The sequence below is a fragment of the Ricinus communis genome, chromosome 9 (assembly GCF_019578655.1).
Source record: "Ricinus communis isolate WT05 ecotype wild-type chromosome 9, ASM1957865v1, whole genome shotgun sequence".
Lineage (NCBI taxonomy): Eukaryota > Viridiplantae > Streptophyta > Magnoliopsida > Malpighiales > Euphorbiaceae > Ricinus > Ricinus communis.
The window spans coordinates 1,947,721-1,965,139 of NC_063264.1; the positions used below are offsets into that span (position 1 = coordinate 1,947,721).

Below are 17,419 nucleotides of genomic sequence, written 5' to 3' on the forward strand. Positions count from 1 at the left end.
ATATATAATAATATATTATATTATAGTGTCATATAATGTATGGATATGTGTATTTTTATGATAAAAATTTAATTAAATATCATACATTTTTTACATTAATAATTACAATCTATTTTATATTGATTTAATATTTAAGATGTGGTATCTTATGATTTATATGATTGGAATTATAAAATCAGAATGCATCATATTAAGAATAAATTGCTCATAAATTAAAAGTAATTAATGTGCGTTAAACGCCCGTTATTATTATTTCAATTATAAAATTAAGATAAAATTTAATAAAAATTAGTATTTAATATTAATTAATAATATTTTAAAAATAATAACAAACTAAATATTTTTAAATATATTTTTAATTTCTTTAAAATTAAAATTTTATTTGTATAATAATATAAAATATTCTAAAAATATCTTTTAATTAATTCTAGTATTACATAAATTAATACTATCAATATAATTAATATAACTTTTTCGATTTAAAACTTAATATATAATAAAAAATATATTTTTATTATTGAATATAATATTAAAATATTATTTTAGATATTATTTTATTGTATTAGAATTATTATTCAATTAGTTAATATAATATTTGAATATAATTAATATATTATCTCTTAGGATAGAGTTAGTATCATTATATAATTAGATAACTATTTATTAGTTAATATAATATTAAAATATAATTAATATTCTACTTTTAAGATCGGAATCAGTATTTAATTATAAATTTAACTTATTAATCAATAAATTAATAAAAAAAATTTATAAAATTATACGTCGATTTTAATGTCATGTGTCAAAAATAAGTACAAATGTCAAAATACAAAAATACACATGTTAAAATAAAAATTCTATGTATCAAAAATTAGACACACATATTAAAAGAAATTTAAGTTTTAGAAATTAATATATATATATATATATATATATATATATATATATATATATATATATATATAATTATTAATTGAAATATGGTCGAGATTGACTAAAATTATTTAAAAAAAACTAATAATATACTGGACTAAGATACTACAATTCGAAGATGAATTTATGGTTGATAATGTCTAAAATATGATAATAAATATATTCAATATATTAAGAATTATTCAATCCAACATTAAAAACTAAAAAAATATAAGCTTATTATTATTAATCGACAAAAAATAATAAAAATGTAAACTTTCTTTAAAATAAAATAAGTCATGTCATAAAAAGGGTCGGGGCAATGGACTAATTAGACTCGGTTGAATGAAATTTAGCCATTTTCTTAAATCCTTCGGCCGAAGCCCAGTTATTAAAAAATAAATAATAAAAACCAAAATCTTGAAGATCCCAACTCTGAAAAACAGTACATGTTTTGGTATTGCCGATATTTTAGTTGATAAGATACGGTTACAACAGTACAAGAAAACCAAGCCACTAGAGCCTCGTCCAAGTCAAACAAACCCATTTGATTCTTACTCCTTTTCTATATGATAACCTATTACACCCGATATCATTTCCGTCATCCACCGGCTACACCCAGTCACGCCTTTTATAAAAACATATTGTCCAGAATAATTATAAATTTATAGACTTCTTACCTACTACTACTTTTGGTAATGCTATTGCACCACCACCTCCCTCACACTTGAGTCGCGTCATTTCCAATGTTGAGATGCTGACGTGAAATACATCTCGACTGTCTGGTTAAAGATAAATTTTGTTTGAGCCGTTAATTAATAAAATTCCGCCACAATTGAATGTAACTGAAACATGGTACCTTCGATCAACTTAAACCGTTATATCTACTAAACTTTCCTTTTATTGATATTTACGCGATTTAAATTTTTATTTTAACAGATTTTGGTAAAATGTTTCCTCACATGCTCCATATTTGCATCTAAATGGAAACAATGAGCTCTAAGTTTATATATAACTTTTAGAAAACTGCGTGCAACCACCACTTGACTGAGAAAACATTTAAATTCGTTTTAATTTATTTTAAATGGAGTTGGAATGAGAAACGAGTTCAGTTGAATTTGAAGTTAGCCAGTTTAAATGAATCTTTTAATTAGTTAATTGTTCAGCTACTTTAATATAAAGTCAATAATATAAAGTCGATAATTCGAATTTAAAATTTATTTGAATCCGTAATATAAAGTCAATAATACTTTTACTTTTGATAATGATTAAATCTAATTAACTTTTGTTTGATTATGTCTTTCTTTTAATATATTGAAAAATTAAAACAAAACTAACAAAATTAGAAATGAAATGAATCAAAATTAAATTTTTGTTTATGAAATCTTAGATAATTTTGAAAAATAGTATCACAAACCTTCTAAAATATTATATTTTGTTAATTTCTATATTATTAATTAATATTTTTTATATTCTCTTAATTATTATATTTAGAACCTCATAAATTCTTAAATCTAAATTATGATCATCCACACTAATAATTTTACATTTATATTTTTATATCTTATTTAAGCTCCATATATTTAAAATAAATTGAGTCCCTATTTATGAATTTTTAATTTTGCCCGTGCTATAAAAGATTGTATATTTTTAACATATAATCAAGTTAATTTTTGTGTAAAAGATTAGAATTATCTTTATCGAGATATTAAACTAAATTTTACATTTTAATTTTTATAGTCAAAATAAGCTCAAACCTTATACTATATCCTTATATTTAAAATCTTATTTAATAGAATCTTATAATAAAATAAATAGATAAGAGATTATAATATCCCAAATTGTTGATTCGTCAATTTTTTCAAAATTATTGTATCTTCAGTAAACAAATTTTAGAGATTTATAAAAGCATATTTAATTATAGAGTATATTTTTTATGTTTTAGTTATTAGAAAATAAAAATTATTTTTATTATAAATTTTATAAAATATATTTATTTATTATTATATAAAAAATTTTGAACAGATAATATTTCAAGTTTAAAAATAAATTTAAAATAAATAAAATAAAAAATTATTATATTCATTTGAAAAATAGATGACTTATTATATAAATAAAAATATAAAAAATAAATTAAATCTAAAAAATCAGTTGTATATAAAAAATATTTTATACTTTTATTTTAAAAAAAAGATAGATAAATATAAAATTTTATCTTTTATTTCTATTTGAATTTACAAAATTTTGTATAAATTAAATATATTCTGAATATTTAATATAAAAAAATTTAATCTATTTAGAACTTTAATTTTGTTTAAAAAAAATCAATACTTAAACTTTCATCATTCATTCAGGTGTTTGTAATGTAATACTGTATGTATTTTAAATATTTTCTTTGTTTTTATATGGACAAAACTTGTTTTTGGAAATTACCACTTTCACTTTGTTTAATAATGGCTTTACAAGTGCAGGGCCCTTGTCAAATTCGTCCATTGAAAAGTGTCTACTGGTCGGTGACCACCACGATATGCGAGGGAGCGTGAGAAGAGCAAAACTCGCAAAGAATCCACTATGGTCACCGCTGGGATTTGTCGAAGACGTGGCAGAATATGGTTGGCTGATTCAAAAGGCGTCAAGCATACTACTGTCAGGCGTCTGTATGTATGACTATTGACAATCTTCCATTAATTCCAAATTTGTAAATAATATCTTTTTCAGGTAATAAGATTTATTTTGTCCGTATTGCTAATTTTTTTTTTTATATCAATTAAAATGAGAATGCACAGCCAAAATCATTATTTGGTCATAATTATATAATTAATTTAAGAAAAAGTAAAGGCTTACTGTTAAAGCCTTGACATAGAGGGAATTATCACCGATTCATTTAGTTTTTCTTCTTTAAAATGAATAAATAATCTAATTAGTATTATGTAAGAAGTAAAAAGATTTCTAATTTGTAATTTTTTAATCATTAGCTGCTAAATTAGTGAAAATTATTATTTTATATTAAATTTAAATGGATAACTATATGCAATTTAATAAAATAAATTATATTTCATTAATATTGTATAATATTAATATATAATATATAAAATAAATTAAAGAAATGATATAATATAATGTGCCAAAATGAACATTACCGTGAACTTAAAACTCTGAGCTCCAGTCTTAGTGCAAGCAAAACTATTTTTGTCTATTTATTGATAAAATGGGAATATGAAATTAAGGACCTAATTCACTATTAAAAGGAAAAAGGAAACTTATGGTTTGTCCGGTTTAATAAGAAATATTAGACATGATTCGTACAATGTGGATTTTGTTTTGTTGTCTAACAATTGGATATTGGTTAAATTTCAAAAACACCATCCTCATCTTCAAAACCTTTTCTTTCTACTTTCTCTTCTTATTTTGGTTTTCAATTTTGTATATATATATTTTTCTTTTGATTTCATTTACCATTTTCCTTTTTCTTTTTTGTTTTCTTCACTATCAAACTTAAAATAAGCACACACATAAATACTTTTTTATTAGTTGTAAATAAATTTATCACTAAAAATAAAATTCCACAAAAATAATAAATTATTGAAATATTTATCATAAAAATATGCGTTCAAGGTAACAATATATACATTATCATTTTCAAGTTTATCTTAATTTGTAAAAATATTTTATATCCTATCAAATATTTCACATTTTTTACGGTTATCCTAAAATAAAGAATAATCAGTTAAGCCAAAAGATCCGGTCTACACTAACTAGACAAATTGTGGTGTTGATTGTGAAAGTAAATAAATAATAATTTTGTTATGTAATTCATAGCTTATTAATTTTTATTAAAAGAGTAAAATAATTAATAATGTATACAAGAAAAATATGAAAGAATTCTTTAAAAAAAAAATACGAAAGAAAAGAAAAGCAATTTAATCCGGTTACCTTTTTACAAAATTAAGGAAGATCTGTTTTCATGCCACGTTAGCCTATTTTTCTCACTCTTGACTCCGTTCACTCACTCACACAGGATTACTTTACTTTATTAGTTTTAATTATTATTTTTTTTTAAAGAATATTTTCGGTTTAGCACTTTTTCGTAATGACACCATAGTTAAAAAGACAACTTCGTCACATCCAACAAACAACATCATCTCCCACATCCACCGTCAAAATCTGAAGGGCATTATCGTCATTTAATGAACCAAAAAGACTCACCAAACTAAACTAGTAATAGTTACTTGAGTTAGTTTCTCCTGGTTCTTCTCCGATAGTTGAGTTAGTTTCTGCTTCTTTAACATATAAATCTATTTTTCTTTTTTCTTTTTCTTATAAAATATTTGATTTTAATTCACATTTTTAATGGGAATTATTTAATTAAATTAATCATTTTTTAATGCGATCTCTGCTCTGTTTGGCGCGTATATAAACCACCAAAACTAGAAAGAAGTAAGAAAATAAAGATCAACAAAAACCATCGTCTTTGAAGAGAGAGAGATCTATAGAGAGAGAAACTGAAAAAATCAATAGAAACAAAAACCAAACACTGTGTTGTGTGAGAGTGAAAGAAATAAATTAAAATACAGAAAGAGGGAGGAAAAAAAAAAGCAGTCTCTCTCACTACTTTCTCTGTCTAGAAAGCCCATTTGATCGAAGTCTCATTCTGCTAACTGTTGGATTTCTGTCTTTTAAAAGGGAAAAAAAAGATTTACCGTCCGGTTCCGCGAATTTCGGGATGGACCGGTACGGTCGGACACAAGAGGGCTCGCAGTCCGATCCGTCACCGGAATGGACAGGGCCCGGACCTGAAACCGTTCTTGAAGGTGAGTTCATTTTAAGCTGCATTCCAAAATTTGAGAGCTAAATGGGCAAAATGGGTATCTTTTTTTTGTCTATTGAAATATGCTTATATTATTAATTTCTTGTTTTGCTTTTGGTTGTTAATGCAGAGGGTGATTGGCAACTGGGATTAGGAGAAGTAGAACCCGGGTACCCTGAAAGACCTGAAGAAGCCGATTGTATTTATTATTTAAGGACGGGGTTTTGCGGGTACGGGTCGAGGTGTCGGTTCAACCACCCGCGTGACCGTGGCGCGGTAATATAATGTTTATCTATTTTCCTTTTTAGTTTTGTCTAGAATAATAGGGCTTTTGTGATTTGATCATTGATTAGTTTTATTTAATAGGCTTGATCCCGTAGTATTGTGAATTGAAATTGGATCAACTGTTTATATAACTTGAGATTGGATTCGCTGTTTATTATGAGATGCAAGTTTGGACAGAGTGTTACTGTATTTAAAGATCTGTGGTGATAAATTGTTTTTTGTTGGTATTGATTTTAGGTGTTGGGTGCTGCAAGAGCTGGTGCTGCTGAGTTTCCAGAGCGAGTTGGCCAGCCTGTATGCCAGGTATGCAGTAGTGTACTTAAGCTATGTCATTGATTGCTTTGGTGTGAATATGGAATTGGGGATATTTGCAAATGATAGCAATGTCCATTAATTGTCCCTTATAATGTGATGCTATTAGTTCGAGTGAAGTTAGATTCATTTAGTCAGGTTTGATGATGTTATATATGATTGAATGGTTTTGGTTTTACTGATTATGCTGTTTTTACTTGATTTTTCTTTGGGCAGTATTATATGCGCACAGGGACATGCAAATTTGGTGCTTCCTGCAAGTACCACCACCCTAAACAGGGAGGTGGTTCTGCTAATCCTGTATCACTAAATTATTATGGTTATCCATTACGGCCGGTCTGTATAATTTCGGAATTGATATTTAATTACTAGTATATTTTTCGTGTTGACCTCTTGAGCTTTATTTTGACTTGATCTTTTAATTTTCAACAGGGTGAGAAAGAATGTACATATTATGTAAAAACAGGGCAATGTAAATTTGGTGTAACATGTAAATTTCATCATCCTCAACCAGCTAATTTGCAAATTCAAGCACAATCACCAGCTCTGCAAGTTGCACCTGTGCCTGCTCCAGTGCCTGCTTCTGCATTATATCCCAATGTGCAGTCTCCATCTGTTCCTTCTACTCAACAGTATGGGTTAGTAGTTGCGAGGCCTCCTCTGCTGCCAGGCTCATATGTACAAGGTCCATATGGTCCAATGCTAGTTTCCCCTGGTGTAGTTCCCTATCCAAGTTGGAGTCCCTATCCGGTATGTACATGAGAGCCTTCTTTATCCCATATATTTGGTTGAACTTTTTATAATCTTTTCATTGTCTTTCCTCCTGGTACAGGGACCTATAAGTCCTGTTGCATCTCCTAGTACTCAGCTGGGAGTTGGATCGGGTGTATATGGAATAACCCAGCTATCTCCTTCAGCACCCGCTTATACAGGAGGTTATCAAGCCATGCCTTCAAGCAGCAATCAGAAGGAACAACCATCATTTCCAGAGAGACCTGGTCAACCAGAATGCCAGTATTACATGAAAACTGGCGACTGTAAATTTGGATCGTCATGTAAATATCATCATCCACCAGAATTGATTGCACCAAAAACAAATGTTGTTCTTAGCCCCATGGGTCTTCCACTACGACCAGTAAGCATCTTTTGAAAATTCCTCTGGATTTGAGATTACTCATCTTTTGAAAAGCAGCAAGTATCTACATGTGAATTTGTTTTTGGTATCTTGATTATGTGCTACAGTTACATGATTTCTCTCTGTCTGTTCTGCCTCTTTCTTCTCTCTCTCTCTCTCGCGTTGATCTCTCTCCTGATAAATTTGGCTAAATGTATTCTCACCTCTCCTTTTGTAGCTTCCCCCGTGGCCTATGAGAATTCTGGTGCATGTAAAGGTTCATACACATGCAGACAGCTCTTCATATATTAACACAACTGTGACATAGGCATGCACATGTACACCACACACTTGTTGTATGAATGTCGAGAACTTGTCAGCGGTAGCGATCATGTAGCCTTTACTTTTCCTGCATGGTGCTTTCCTGAAAATGTACTTATGCACTGGGCATCCTCACTGTTCTGGGCTTGTTGAATGGTTTTTACATTTTTTCTTTTCTGGTTTGCCATCTGGTGCTCAATGCTGGACTTGGGTTTTATCATTGAAAGTTCACAATTAATGTCAATATTTTTCTGCAGATTGTATCCGTCGTGCCTTTATAGTATCTACCATGGATTTTATTTTGAAATTCTCATTATGCATTTGATCTTCACTTTGGTCAATTTATTCAATGCTAGTGTTTAGTTTGGCATGATAGGTGTTCTTGTAAAATACCATCAGGGCGAACACTATACATTTTTTAGTGCATGAGATAAACTGTCCTTCAAATTGTATAATGATTGTATGCATGCCTATAAGAGCTTAAGTGGCAATTAGATGCCCCTTACAGAGTTTAGATTTTCCCAGGTTATCAAGCTTAGATCAGCTGTGTTCCTCTGGTACATTTTGCTATAAGGCTGGGAGGCTTAGTCATCAGCATGTTATCTAATGAGTCATTTTCTTATCCCTTATTTTGGTAAACTTTGGTGTTTCTTTTTGAGCTTGGTGGTGGGTAGTATTCCATTTTAAATTGTCAAATGTATTTCTTGCAGCCACAAGCTATTCCAGTTCATTTCAATGAATAAAGTTCTCATGTTTGGCAATAGCGTCAGAAATTGGTTGGAAGAACGGGTAGTAGATGAATTAATGTTACTGGACTTTTGCATTTACAATTAGTTTATATCTGTTGCATCTCTTAAGTGGAATTAGAGTACTTAAGTCAGATGACCTTTGTTGCCTCTCTCTCTCTCTCTCTCTCTCTCTCTCTCTCTCTTTTTCTTCTGCATTATCCATGATCAAATGTAGTATACTCTTGTAAGACTGTGGAAGCCAACTCGTGGAATTTTCAATTGAGGTTTGTTTTATGAGTGGTGCTTATATTGCTTATACTTTGACTTGCTACTGATGTAACTAGATAGGATCCCCATATTTTTTAGACTTTGAATACTGGATTGAGTTTGTTTTATCAAAAAGTATTTCAAAGTTATGCAATGTCAATATATATGAGCTGCAAGTGAGGTGCATGCTGTCGGTGTATTTGTGTTTGGAATTTGGGTTCTTGGAACATTGGTTTTTGTATATCTTTGGTCATCATATCGCTCCTGTTTTTGTCCAGCAATCTTCTTGTCCTTAGGCTGATCTCTATAATTATAATAAGGTCCAAGCAGATTGAATTAAAGGTCTTATGTGCCTTTTGCTCACTAATGTGAAATCATTTTCGAGTGTCAGGTCATGACATATTATATATTAGTGGAACACATGTTCATCCCAATCAATTAAGTTAGCATGATCTCATGCATCTTGGCTGTCCCTAGAGCTGATCAGTTCCTCTACATGCTTCATGCCAAAATAGCACAACTAACTCTAACAGCATTTGAAATGCATGTGAAACTACTGTTTTCAATATCGTGTTCAACATTTTTTCCCCCCTTATCTTTGTTGATGCTAGCTTAATGATCTGCTTATCCTTCTTTCCTTGTTGCATTCTCCACCTGTATTTTTCCCATTCACAGTGCACTATTTCATATGATATTATGTAGATGCATGCTTGGTTGTAATTCAAGCCCTTCCTCACAGTGGTGCTATAATTGTGACGCATCTGATATTCCTTTATGCTAATCAGGGTGCACCACATTGTACTCACTATACGCAACGGGGACAGTGCAAGTTTGGACCTGCATGCAAATTTGATCATCCAATGGGATCATTGAGTTACAGTCCATCTGCATCTTCTCTGTCTGATATGCCTGTTGCACCTTACCCTGTGGGCTCTTCAATGGGTACTCTAGCCCCATCATCCTCATCATCTGAATTGCGGCCTGAACTTGTTTCAGGTTCAAGCAAGGACTCCAGTTCAACCAGGATGTCTTCATCAATGAGCACAACTAGTGGAATGGTGGGCTCGATATTTTCAAAGAGTGGCACTGTCCACCATTCTGGTGCGCAACTGTCTAGCCAGAGTTCTGGCCTTTCAACTGGCAGCAGCAGCAGCAGCAGCACAAGCATAGAGGCACACACCTCAAGCTAAGCAAAAGTATCAAACAACATTTTGATCAAATTGAAGAGACAAGCTTTTTTTCTCCCTTTCCTTTTATTTTCCTTTCAATCCTTCAAATAGGATGCTTCATTTCTCAATCATGATGATTCCACAATTCAGGTCTAGAACACGGTAGGTCCGATAATTTGTGTTAATATAATCTCGTGGCCATCTCTTTTGTCTTGAATAAGCCATGGCCAACATCAAATTGTTCAGCAACCCCCATATAGCCACCACCTTTCTTTAGAATAACCAACAAAGTTCTGCAGTTCCCTTTGGCAAATCTGCACATGCACCGATGTCTCAGGTTTCAGGAGTTTGTTGTGTTTATTTATGCTCCAGTCCTTTTCAAACTGAAAAAGATCAGTCCTATAGCATTCTTCTTTTTGAAATCAGCTGCCTCGTATCCAACTTTTGATAATTTCTTTTATAGTTGGGAACAGGTTTCCAATTTGTCTAGACAGGAATTTGAAGGTTTCCTTGTTCCCCCTCTTTTTGTTTGGGGTTTACTGTGAAAAAGGAGAAGTAATTACAGAGACTCAAAAAGGAGGCATCCAAATGCTACCTTACATGTGATTAGGTACATAGTTATGTTGTGACAGCTGAAATGCTTGATAATTGTTAGTTATAAAATTATTATGGAATACAAAGATATCAAGAATCTCTCGACTGTAATAATCTTTCCTCTTGCATTCCACCGTTTAGTATGCTTTTCATGAGCTCAGCAGCTATACATGCAATATCAGGTAAATTTTTTAGCAGAAAAGGGTGATTATCTTCTGGTAATTGCCATTGCTGTTAAATGTTATGATACAACTTGCTTAGGGTTTACGCTAGTGAAAATAGTGCCTGTCGGTGGATCACACGTGAAGAATAGAGAAGTGCTAGGACCTTGTCATGATATTGTGCTTCTTCTTTCTGGCCGTAGTTGGACCACGCTATCTAGTCCTATTTAGAAATTGTTATTTGTTATGTGAGTCCCTTGCTAGTTAGCGCATGGGTTAAAACCCATGTTGACTGGAATTCCATTGATTATGATTGAGTCTTTGGGATTCTAGCATTCTGTTCTGGTTACTAAAAGCCATTGATGTTTCAGAATCCTGTGGGTCTGCAGAATGCATAGGGCAGTTCAAATTCTCTGATGACCCTCAGTTCTCTGTTAATAGTCTTTCTCATTCGGTTAAAGGGTCATAGCCATGCATACGATTTCTATTTTTTTTTTTTTTAAATACTTTCTTTATGAATTCTTCCTCAATATTCCCAACAAGATTTGAATTTCTGGAAAGCAGATGCTATATTCTAGGGTTCCTTTCGACTGTGGAAGCCTCAAGGATTAGCTGTCAGCTAAGTAGTCAATCTAGCCTTGACCTCATTTCCCCTGTTCTTAGCTGCGCACAACCTTCTAAATTAACTCAGATTTAAGGTACTTACTTACAAGCGACTGTTTTTGGTATTAAACTAAAATTCCGAACATAAAAGTTTCCAACAAACTGGTTAGTACAGTATACAACACACTTGGAGTGCTAAGAAATGCCTAAATTAATAATTGTCTATCATAATTTTTCAATGTCCATATTAAGTAGATGAGGAACCTATGCCCTTTTAAGCTGAGGTTTGTAGGTCTGCATGGTCCTCCTCCTCCGTATTTGTATCTGTATTTAAGGGTTGGGAGTTGGGACCAAAACAAAAATGCTATACAATTGGAAGGATGGATCTAATCAAGTCCAACAGCTACCCCACTCTCAAACAGCTACCTCCCTCCTCTGAAAGAAATGTTTCTTTTTCAGTTAGGACCCTTTTGACGCAAATGTTTTTTGTTTTGTTTTTGTTTTTGTTTTTAAAGTTAGAAATAGCATTTCAGTCCTGAAAGCGACTTGAGATTGAGTCGAGGCCCACGAGTTCAAACATCTGCCATTAGATTGCAACTAAAGACTACACAGAAAAATGCAACTGGAAGTATAACAGTAGCTACCAAGCATTGATAATGGATCATGCATGTGAATAATTAATAATGGTGTTATTGTTGTGCTTTGAGAATGGCATGCGTCATGGGCTATAAGTGAGGTTTGCATTGTCGAAAAAAAGATGGGCAAATAGCCGTAAAAACAGAGACACCAAGCAGTCAATATATATTTTGCGTATCTAATAATGAGCAAAGATAAGTAACACTTTCTGCCCTTGAAACAAGCAACTTTTCAAACCAACTTTCTTTTTTAGAACTCATACGACCTGCAGACGATGCGCATTCCATCTCTTTTCTTGCTCACATGTCTAATTACAGTAAAAAGGATTTGCGAATAAACTAAAAGGTTAAAAGAAAGAGATAAACGGAAGTGCATGAAAACGAACATATTACTAAATAGGATTCAGTGCATGCAGATGCACCCTAACAAGCCCTACTCAAAAGAGTGAATAGCCAAAGTCTACTGCACTGTCGCCATAATAAGGATATGATGGAGAGCAAGATACTGATGACGAAGTGGTCGCGGCAGCTTGAGACACTGAACCATAGCTAGGATTACTAATACTAGGATGCAAAGCTTCCATGCACACATCTCCTACCATTAATGGGTTATAATTGATAATTGCCGAAAGGTCATCCGAACTCAACTCCCACGGCTGCTGCTGGTCTCCCCATATTATTCCATTGCTGATGTCGTCAAAGCAGGGAAAGTTTGCAGGATAGTTAAGCGGTTTAGTTGATGCACTTGTAGTATCTTGAGGAAATGCATAATTATTTAAATGTGATTGGTCAGCAATGGAGATAAAGTTTTGATCTTTTGGAGATTTGGACTCGTTAGAAGTGGAGTTTGTATAACTTGGGGGATCGGAAGGTGGTTTTAGGCAGTTATCAGGAACAATGCAGCCTAAGTAGCCTGAGTTAGAATAATCATCCTTAGAAAAGAAGAAACTGTTATGATCATATGCTGATTGATCAGTTGAAGTTTCAGCACCACTCCTGTCACTACTTGATTGGTTGAGAGTCTCATTCTGATGACGAGTCTCGAGATTATTGACAGGACTAATGTTTTGGTTAATGGGCTGCTGTTGCTGTTGTTTATTACCTTGAACATTGCTAGTAAGAAACTGAGGTGGTGGAAAGAAAGCTTGAACGTCAAATGGGGTGAGAAGAGAGTGAAAGGAACCATTATCAGTGTATATAAAGTTTGTTCTTGCTTGGGTACCTTTCATCGAAAGGGCAGCCCTATCATAAGCAAGAGCTGCTTCTTGAGCAGTATCAAATGTACCAAGCCAATGCCTTTCTTTAGTTGTAGGGTCTCTAATTTCAGCAGCATACCTACCCCAAGGTCTCCTTCTTACTCCAAGGAATCTCCCTGGTTCTGGTTGCTTTCTTCTTCCTCTTCTTTCACCATTCTGAGATGGGGAAGTGTTTCTTTGAATTAGTGCAATACCACCATGTATATTAACTGGTTCAAATAAGGGTTTGTCTAAGGTTTTTGAGGTGGACATTGCTATAACTAGTTAAAGGAAATGATAGGAGAAGAAAGAATGATTTGTGGGTAAAGAAAGAAAGAAAGAAAGCTATAGATAGAATGGGATTGAGTAGGTTTGGAGAAAGTGAAGTGCAAAAGATTTTGTTAAGGTATATGGAGAGTGAAGGTATAAGGAAGCCTTTTTAAAGACACTGATTTGATCATGGAGGAGAGAAAGAAAAGGACACTACTGTTGTCTGTAGATAGTCATTCTCTTTGGAAGACCATGCTCCCTTTCCACCTACTTTTACAATATTTTTTTTCCCCTATTTTCTTGTAACCAATATAATAAAAGTGATTCTTTAATCTATCAAATTTTGGTTCTATCAAAAAACAAAAACCTTGTCCTACAACTCAAGTAATTAGAAGCTCTGACTTTGGATTAGTGAAACTATTGTAAACTTGCAGAGCCTTATTAATCTTAAGTAGGTCAGATTAGAGGCCATGCATAAAAAAACAGTGCTGAACTGATAAAAATTAGTTCTTATTAATTAATTAATGAGGTAAACATTACATCAGGTAAATGCAAGCAGTAGGAGTATTGTTAAGTATATAAAGATAAGGTCGAAGTAAGTTAATTAAAAGGAGCAGTTCACGTGCAAACCCATTAGCTAGGCAATCTACTAGAAGATGTATGTATCCTTGAGGTAGAGGAACCATGCATGATTGCATTTCTTAATTTCATAAAACAATGTCAATTGCAAAGGGATGCTATAGGAATTAATGTCAAACTAATAGGAATTAACTATACTAATTTTGCTTAAATGGCCGGCTGAAAACAAAATCTCAAAGACATAATATAAATTAATTATTAAATAACACCACCATTTTATACTTCTCCCAAAATCATGTATTTAATCATCTAAAACTCAAATTTAAAATACTTCAATTATGTATAATTTGTTGTTCAAAAAGGAAAAAAAGAAGAAGAAGAAGAGTGGATTAATGTTTGCATCATTCTAGAGAGTTTGAGTTTTCAAATTGGATTTTATTTTGCATAATTTAAAAAGGTATGTCTTTATAATTAATAAAATATATTATGCACATGTGAATCCGCATTTTATGCAAAATAAATGAATAGGCAATTACTTGCCACTTCTTTGTCTGCTTCATGATTTTCAAAGGGAGTGGTTAAAAATTTATCTCTAATTAAAACCAAGAATTGTCCTAATTTGAGCTAAACAAGTAACATACTATATTCTCTACTTAGGTTTTCATGTCTTGTGTCATATATATAACTCATTTCTTCTTATTGCTAAAAACAAAAAACCTTAAACCTAAAAGGCCCATAAGTCAAAGTTTTTATCTTTGTTTTTGTTTGTCAGTTTATGTGTATTCTTTCACCTTTTGTCTTAAGCTTAAGCAAAACTATTTGTAGCAGTTGACTATGGTCTCTGCTCTTTTTATCTTTGGTATGTTTATGCAAATTCAGTAATTCTGAAGTGGGTTGATTGCAAACCCAAGCTACAATTTGTAATTATTACGGTATTAATAAAGTAAATTTTTGCAGGACAATGGAGCGATTTACTAATTTACAAGAGGACAAATGGTGAAATTAATGTTTACTATAATATAGTGGTATAACTGGGTTCTCTTTGGATCCCATGAATTCATGTTTATTTCTAGGTATATTATCATTGAAAGTTGAAGATAAAATTCAAGTGAAATTCCTGGGGAAATAGACTTTATTTGGTAGATATTTTTAAGTAAATTCAGCAAAAGTATTTTTTTTTTTTTTTTTGTAAGAGACATGGGGTCTTCGTCTCTCATCTCCAAAAGTAAGCAAAAAGGGTTTATAGTCAAAAGGGCAATCAAAAGCTTGAAGAAACACTTGTAAAGATTAAAGAAAGGTGGATCAAACTGCCCAAACATAAGCTATTAGTGGGTCACTAATCACTACCATTCCATTTAATTAGCTCCAAAAGGAAATATTATTTTTAAGAAAATATATATGTATATATTATCTTTGTTCTCTTTGATGAACCTACATGAGCCTAAAATGGCATTGGGAATGATACAAACTAATCATAAACAAAATTGGGTCAACCTCTTTTTCTTGTTTTTAGCATTTCCAATGCTACATTATGCTTTTCTTTTTTATCACTGCCCATTATTGTTGTCTCCTTCAAATTTCATATATTAATGGAATTTAATCATATCAAAAAGGTGAAATTTATTTATAAAAATTAAAATGAAGTAATCATATAATAGTAATTAATGGAAAATAACAATCATTTTCTTTTCTTTTAAGAAGGACATTGTCATAGAATCTATGACCCTTGACTCTTCCACTAAAGACTTGAATGAAATTAATTGATAGTATTTGATTTGATTAATTAGTTTCCTTGGATCTATCATAGTTTTTGCATGTGGGCCAAAATATGTTAGAACATTAAATACTTGAAAAAGAAAATAAAAACCAACAAGAAGAAAAGCTGTAGTAAGAAAATAACAAAATGTTTTGAACAGGATAACCAATATCCAAACTCTTCATTAGAGGCTTAACAGATATGATCTTGCAGCTTAAGTATATAATTAGAAACTAAATCTATAATTTAAAAGTGATTTAACTTTCATCAAAATTGATAGCTTTTTAATAAGAATATTTATAATTTGAGCTCCTTCAGTTCAAATTCTGGGTTGGCTCTGCTAAGGGTAGATGCATATACTATATGTAAATGTCATCCCCTTGTGTAGGAAATGAAGAGAAGAAAGTAATAATACTAGTACTAGTACTGCAGTTTTTGACAAAGTTTTGAGTTCCTTAAAATGGATGAATTGGTTTCCTGTTCTTGTTCTTGAAAAAACAAACGGCACTTTTTGGTTTGGGACAGTGTAATGTTAGTGTAGGGGTCTCTTCTCTTCTTCTTCTTTTATATTTCTTATCTTCTCTTGACAAGGAAGATTGGTACAAAAGTACTTTGCATATATGAGCCAGTCAGATGAGAATTTTACACATTCTCCCAAACACCCAAAACGAAAAAAAAAAAGAAAAAAAAAACTTTTATTTTTTATTTTTCTAAAGAAATAAAATTAATTATTATTATTATTATCAGTATTAAAGGTGATCCTGAATTTAGGGAAAAGATAAACATGTCTTTCTACAACAACTTGGACTTTGAATAGATACTTGAGTTCTTTTTTTTTGAGCCCTTTTGTTGTGTAGTTTGTTTAGCCCTTTTTTTTTTTTTGAATATTTGAAAGGGCAGTCAAATCTTGACATTATTATTTCTATCATCATGTTAAGATTTCAGTTCACAATTTTTCTTTTCCACTTTCTAATAACACATTAAGTATGATTGTTCAAATGAAAAAGAAAAAAGAAAAAACAAGTAATAAGCAAGCAGGCTATGTTACTGAACCTTTAGATAGAATATATGTTCTTTTTCATCAGTAATGTGAAGCCACATTGTAACTAAAAGCAACAATTAGTTACCTCTCTTATATTCTTTTCAAGAAAAAGAAAAAAAAAATGCTAAAGTTACTGTATAAATCCAACTTTGTCTTTTATAACATTATAGTTACCACCTTATTCTTGCCTTCTATGATGAAACTTCTTTAATGAGATATTCATTACTAAAAAAAAAAATTAAAATGATATCTCTTTTATTTTTTTTTTATTTTTTTATCAAAATTTTATCTTGCCGATTACTTTTTTCTTTTACTATTAATTAGTTTTGATAAATAAATATTAGTAATTTTAAAGAGTTTTATAGTCTTTTATTAGGAAAGTATTGGATTCTCATTTTATAGAAGTTTTATGGTCCTCCATTACAAAAGTTTTGAGTTTTTCATATGTAGAAGTAGTGAAAAAAAAAAAAAATATAATCTAATATTCAAATAAACAGATTCATAAAAAAATATATATAAAGTCGATATGTGGCTTATTGCCACTAAGTAAAACGTTGTTCCTGCATAATTATAATTTACTGTTCCGTTAACATAATTAATGATTGTAATGAATAAATTTATTTCCATAT

The 17,419-nt window shown here is 31.3% G+C and overlaps 2 protein-coding genes across 2 annotated transcripts; one reads left to right on the plus strand and one right to left on the minus strand.

Annotated features, from left to right (window-relative positions):
* The first annotated feature begins 5,285 nt into the window (after nucleotides 1-5,285).
* Nucleotides 5,286-10,640, plus strand: LOC8262412 (zinc finger CCCH domain-containing protein 34). The gene is made up of 7 exons (XM_002516846.4): nucleotides 5,286-5,723; nucleotides 5,850-5,995; nucleotides 6,242-6,307; nucleotides 6,533-6,652; nucleotides 6,749-7,066; nucleotides 7,149-7,451; nucleotides 9,532-10,640. Exons 1-7 carry the CDS (start codon nucleotides 5,636-5,638, stop codon nucleotides 9,934-9,936), a joined length of 1,446 nt encoding a protein of 481 aa, XP_002516892.1. The 5' UTR covers nucleotides 5,286-5,635; the 3' UTR covers nucleotides 9,937-10,640.
* Nucleotides 10,641-11,943: 1,303 nt separating this feature from the next.
* LOC8262411 (ethylene-responsive transcription factor ERF086) lies at nucleotides 11,944-13,561 on the minus strand. The gene has a single exon (XM_002516845.3). The coding sequence runs from the start codon at nucleotides 13,414-13,416 to the stop codon at nucleotides 12,346-12,348; it is 1,071 nt and encodes a 356-aa protein (XP_002516891.1). The 5' UTR covers nucleotides 13,417-13,561; the 3' UTR covers nucleotides 11,944-12,345.
* Between the last annotated feature and the right edge of the window lie 3,858 nt (nucleotides 13,562-17,419).

Excerpts from the sequence above, each read along its gene's own strand:
- LOC8262412 (XM_002516846.4), top strand. The coding sequence starts at position 5,636 with ATGGACCGGTACGGTCGGACACAAGAGGGCTCGCAGTCCGATCCGTCA. Across the intron at positions 6,308-6,532 it reads TTGGCCAGCCTGTATGCCAG|TATTATATGCGCACAGGGAC; the intron begins GTATGCAGTAGT and ends TTCTTTGGGCAG. Across the intron at positions 7,067-7,148 it reads CAAGTTGGAGTCCCTATCCG|GGACCTATAAGTCCTGTTGC; the intron begins GTATGTACATGA and ends CTCCTGGTACAG.
- LOC8262411 (XM_002516845.3), bottom strand. The coding sequence starts at position 13,416 with ATGTCCACCTCAAAAACCTTAGACAAACCCTTATTTGAACCAGTTAAT.